This window comes from Ornithorhynchus anatinus, chromosome X2 (assembly GCF_004115215.2).
Source record: "Ornithorhynchus anatinus isolate Pmale09 chromosome X2, mOrnAna1.pri.v4, whole genome shotgun sequence".
NCBI lineage: Eukaryota > Metazoa > Chordata > Mammalia > Monotremata > Ornithorhynchidae > Ornithorhynchus > Ornithorhynchus anatinus.
In genome coordinates, this window is record NC_041750.1 from 294,041 (window position 1) to 299,436 (window position 5,396).

The 5,396-nt window shown below is 67.2% G+C and overlaps 1 protein-coding gene across 1 annotated transcript; it reads right to left on the reverse strand.

Moving 5' to 3' along the window:
- Positions 1 to 224: 224 nt before the first annotated feature.
- Positions 225 to 4,985, reverse strand: PNOC (prepronociceptin). The gene is made up of 3 exons (XM_029053275.1): positions 4,893 to 4,985; positions 3,091 to 3,285; positions 225 to 710 (listed from the first exon to the last, which is right to left on the reverse strand). Exons 2-3 carry the CDS (start codon positions 3,214 to 3,216, stop codon positions 225 to 227), a joined length of 612 nt encoding a protein of 203 aa, XP_028909108.1. The 5' UTR covers positions 3,217 to 3,285; positions 4,893 to 4,985.
- Positions 4,986 to 5,396: the final 411 nt, after the last annotated feature.

Here is a 5,396-nt window from a genome sequence, read left to right on the forward strand (position 1 = left end):
CAACCCAAGAGGTGGGAAATGGGGCCCGAACGGCCGCCCTGCAGACACCCAAGGGCTGAGGATGTGCGGAGGCGGGGACCTTCTCCCCAGCCCTGCCTCCTGTTAATGGTCCCAGGAGGGTCCTGGGGGTGTGAGGGGGTGGTCTCCGTGGCAACCGGGTCCTCGTCCAGGCGGGCGCCGCACTCACCGGTGGGCGGCCGTCGGGCATCGGGGAGGACCGGGGGCTAGAGGTGGGCACGGGCGCGCAGGGCGGCGGGCAGGCGGTTGTGGCGCTCGCTGGACTGCAGGCTCAGCATGACGAACTGGCGCACGAACTCGCTGACCCGCTTCTGGTTGGCGAGTTTCCGCGCGCTCTTCCGCGCCCCTGTGAAGCCCCCGAACCGCTTCTGAACCCCCCGCCCCGGGGTCGGCCCGAGACCCCACGGCCCCGGGCCCGACCCCGGCCCGGGCCCCGGCCCCGGCCCGGGCCCGGGCCCGGGCCGGGCCTCGACGGGGGTCAGCGTCCATGGCGCCGTCCATGGCGTCGCCCCCTCCTCCTCTTCCTCCTCCTCCTCCTCCTCCTCCTCCTTCTCCTCGTCCTCTTCCTCGTCTACCTCCTCCTCGGAGCGGCGAGCGGGCCGGGCCCTGCCGGGCGCCGAGCGTGGGATGCGGGCGCAGGTGCCCCAGCTGGCCTGGGCGGGGACCAGGCCCTGGCACTCCAGGATGCAGGCCTGCACGTGGGGCGACAGGGGCCGGACCTCCAGTGTCGTGACCGGGCAGTCCCCCGCCACGGCCGGACGGTCCTCCTCCCACCCCGCCATCCCTAACCCCTCCGCTTCCCTACCCACACCCCTGCCAGCCTCGGCCCACCTCCCATCCCCTGCCAGCCTTCCCCATCCACCAGGGGCAGGGGTGGGCAGCAAGAACAGGAATGGGGGCGGGGGGCGAGCAGCGGAAAACGGGGCAACGGGGTGGGAAAGGGCACCCGTGGGCAGAGGGACACTGAGGAGGACCGCCGGCCCCACCGCCCCAAACTCACGCCCCTTAAGAGGAGCAGCCTGCCCGAGTGGCTAGAGCACTGGCCCAAGGGTCAGAGAGTCACGGGTTCTAATCTCGGCTCTGCCACTGGTCGGCTGTGTGGCCTTGTACAAGTCACTTCACTTCTCTGTGCCTCAGTTGCCTCATCTATAAAATGGGGATTAAGACTGTGAGCCCCCGGAGGGACGGGGACTGATCTGCTCGTATCCACCCCAGCGCTTAGTACAGTGCCTGGCGCATAGTAAGCGCCTAACAAATACCATCGTTCATTTTTAATTTTTTTCGATCGTCTAGACCCAACCTCCGCTACGGGGATCTCCCAAACCCCAACATCCTCCCAGGCGCCCCCATCTTTTCCCCGCTCCCACCTCGGCCCCACCCGCATCCTGGACTTGGCTCTACCTGACTCTGCCTCTGCCCCCGCTATGATTATTATCGGTAGTAGAAGTACTAATCGTATTCACTGAGCTCTTACTGGGTGCAGAGCAGCGTCCTAAGCGCTTGGGAGAGACCGATATAACATCAAACCCATTCCCTGCTCACAACTCCGTGGCTCAGTAGAAACAGCCCGGGCTCGGGAGTCAGAGGTCATGGGTTCTAATGTCGCCTTCGCCACTTGTCAGCTGTGTGACTTTGGGCAAGTCACTTCACTGGGCCTCAGTTACCTCATCTGGAAAATGGGGATTAAGACTGTGAACCCCACGTGGGACCACCTGATCACCTTGTATCCTCGCCCAGCGCTTGGAACAGTGCTTCGCACATAGTAAGTGCTTAACAAATGCCATCATCATTATTATTATTATTATTACCTCGCCGCCTTTGGCCCCGCCCTGCCTCCGGCTCCACCTTGACCAAGCCCCTCCCTATATGCCCTCCCCCCGCTCTGGGTCCCGCCCCGCTCCCTGGAGAGACCCCCCTCCCCCGCCGCCTCGACCTCCCCCCCAGCTCGGCCTCCTCCCTGGGGTCCCCAGCCCTCCGTCTCCTCCCCGTTGGCTCAGCCACCAGCCTGCCCCCCATGCGTCCCCCCGCCCCCAGAGAAGCGGCGTGGCTTAGTGGAAAGTCAGAGGTCGTGGGTTCTAATCCCGACGACTCCGCCACTTATCAGCTGTGTGACCTCGGGCGAGGCACTTCACTCCTAGGGGCCACACTTACCTCATCTGTGAAAGGGGGATCGAGAGTGCGAGCCCCACCTGAGGCGACCTGATTACTGTGTACCTACCCCAGCGCTTAGAACAAAGTGCTTGGCCCAGAGTTAGCGCTTAACAGATGCTATTATTATTATTATTATTATTATGCCCCGCGTCGCAGGAGGGACGGTCACCGGAGGGCAACCGTGCGTGGCCGGCTCGGCCCACGAGGCACCCTGCTCCACGGGTCACTCTCCTAAATCGTCCCTCGACACCCGTCAACCCCGGGACCACCACGGGCCCCGTCTCCCAGGCCCTCGTAGGATCCCACCCCTCCTGGGAGCCCCCCTTGGGCTGCCCTCCGACCCCCCCCCCCCCCGCGCCGCTTCCTTGCTTCTCTATGGACAGACGCGTCTGTTTTGCGTGTCTATTTACTCTGGTTTCCCCCCATTGCGCTGGCGGCAGCTGCATTCGACCGCGAGCGACTCGAGGGCTTCCTTGAGGAAAGAGAGACACGGAGGAAAAAGCGAAAACAGCGCCAGGCGCTGCACCCTCGGAGCTGGAGAACGCAACAAGAGACGGTCCTTCGGTGCGCACGGTGGATCCCGCCTCGGGTTTTTCGGCGTTCGCCCACCGATTGGCACCGGGCGAATTTTACCGTCGGTAGTGTTGCCTTGGAATGCGAGGGACAACTTCCGTCACCTTATTCTTCTGCCGTTTGCTTCCCAAGTGCCCGGCAGGGCATCCCCCGGGTGCCCAGTACAGCGCTCTACACACGACAGGGGTCCGACCCGGCTCTCTAGAGGTGACGAGGCGGCCGGGACCCCCCTCCGGCTCTCCGCCCGGGGGAGGGATCCCTGGACTTATTGGGCGCCCAGTCCAGGGCCCCGCCGAAGGTGGGGTGACGGTGGGCCGCCCTCGGCCCCCGGCCCCGGCGGACACTCACCGTTGTGCTGAAAGTGGTGACCGCGGGCCCCAGGCGGGCCCTGCACCAGGAGCATTCCCTCTGGCAGTGGCTCAGCGCGCAGGACACCAGGCCGAGCAGTACGAGGCCTCGCACCACCGTCTTCATGGGGCCGGGGGCGCAGGGACGGGCCGGGCTAGGGCGAGGTGGGGCGGGGCGGGACCCGGGAGAAGGAGGCTGCAAGGGAAAGGAAGGGGGTGAGGGTCGGGGCCGCACTAGATGACCGATGCCCACCCCGACCAGCCTCCTGCAAGAGGTTGTTCCCCTCCCCTACCTGCCCCCGGCACGCGCGCGCACACACACACACACACACACACGAACACCCACACTGTCTGTGTCCGTCGGAGGTCCCCGGGCCCGGCCGCCCACCCACTGACTGCCCCTCCGTCCCGCCTGGCGGGCCAACAGTCCTCTGTCCCCGTCCCGCCGCTCCGCCGGGCCCCGCTTCCATTCGCTTCCATCGGTTCGATTCGCTCCGAATTGGCCAGTCGGAGGCGGAGGAGGCGCAAAGCCAGAGGTGGGAGCGGGACCGAGGCGGCCGGCTCCAAGCCCAAACGGGCCACCAGCCCCCCCATGCCCCCGCGACCCCCCATCTTCCTAAGTCCCTCAGCCCCGCTCCCCCCCCCCCCGAGTCTCCCGGGCCACCCCCGCCCCACCCCCTAACCCCCCGTCCCCTCTGGAGCTTTCCGTCCCCCTCTCTTAGAACAGCGCTTGGCACATAGGAAGCGCCTAACAAATACCATCCTCCTTATTATTATTATCTGTCCCGAGCCCTCCGCCCCCTGAACCCCCTACCTCTCGAGCCCCCGGCCCCTCCCCCAGCTTCCCGACCTCTCCCCTCCTCACCCCTCGCCCCCTGTCCCCGTCCCCTCGATCCTCCACCCTGTCCCCCCCCCCGCCCGCAGCTCTGCGCCCTCCGTTCCTCCCCAGCCCCCTGCCCCCTGTTTTCTCCGCGCCCCTTCCCCCTTCCTCGCCCCTCTGTCTTCCTCTCGGTGCCCTTGCCCCCTTTCAGCTCCTCGTCCCCCCGGCGGTTCTCTCAGTTACCCCCAGGCTCTCCCCCCCCCCGATCCCCCCACTCCCACCCCAATTCCTCGAGAAAGGAGTGGAGCGGTCGGCGCACCGGGAGGCGGAACCACCGAGGCGGCGAGGCAGAGGCGGAGACAGCTGGGGACCAGACAGGCATCGGCGGGCAGGGCGCCGGGAGGGCCGAGGGACGCGGCAGGTGGCACCGAGTCCGAGACCACCCCCCCCCCCGCAACCCGCCCCCTGCCCGGACCTACTCTGGAGCTCTTCGAGGGCTGCGCCCCCCCGCCTCTCCATCTCTCCGCCTCTCAGCTCTCGGGGAGCAGGGTCCGGACCGGACCCGACCCCCTTCTGCCCCACCGAAACCGGGCGGCGGAGGGTTGGGCGTCGGGGGTGGAAAGCTGGGGAGGGCGTATGGGACGACTCCGGACCCCACGACCCCTCCTCGTTCTTCCCCAACCCAAGGGGAACACCCCCCTCCGCTCGCCCCTCCGTCCGTCCCGTCCCCCTGCGCCCGGGACACCTTGCCCCCCGTCTTGATCATCCTGCCCCCCACCCCGGACACCCTGCCCCCCGTCCTGAGCATCCCGCCCCCCGCCCCGTCCTGGACACCCTGCGCCTCGTCCCGGGCACTCTTCCCCGCGCCCCCGCGTCTCCCCTCCCGGCGCCCTCTCCCCCAGCCCGAGCGACCCCTCCCCGGACCCCTCCTCTTGCACCCCGCACCCCCTACCCCTTGCTCCGGGGCCCGCGGCGCAACGTACCGGTGCGCTCGCCGTGCCCCGCAGCAGGAGCGGGAGCTTGGGAAGGGGCAGGAGCTGGAGGAGCAGGAACAGGAGCAGGAGGAGCAGGGGCAGGAGCAGGAGGAGGAGGAGGAGCGGCCGGCTCGGTGTCCGGCTCCCTCCTCTCCTCTTCCACTGCCTGTCACACTGGCGCCGCAGCAGCCGCCCGGATCCCTATTTAACGACTCCCTCCCAGCCGCCCTCCTCCACCGCCCCCCAAATCTGAAACCTCCCCAAACCCCTCCTCCTCCTCCTCCTCCTCCTCCCCCCCCCTCCCCGCCTGACCACTGTTAAATTCATCTACCCCGAAACGCACATCAACTAAACCTGCGAACGAAACGGATATAGACACAAAATCACAACTGGAAAACATCTTGAACCGAACGCTCCCGGAATCTCAATGGGAGAGCGCAACGGGGCCCGCCGACATCGTCTTCGCCGCCCGTCAGATACCGCCAAAGTGCAGGGAACGGCACCGAGGCGTCT

What these genes read in the sequence shown, in the direction of transcription:
- PNOC (XM_029053275.1), bottom strand. Translation starts at nt 3,216, where the DNA reads ATGAAGACGGTGGTGCGAGGCCTCGTACTGCTCGGCCTGGTGTCCTGC. An exon ending in TCACCACTTTCAGCACAACG is followed by an intron (nt 711 to 3,090) that starts GTGAGTGTCCGC and finishes CCCCACGTGCAG; the next exon opens with GCCTGCATCCTGGAGTGCCA.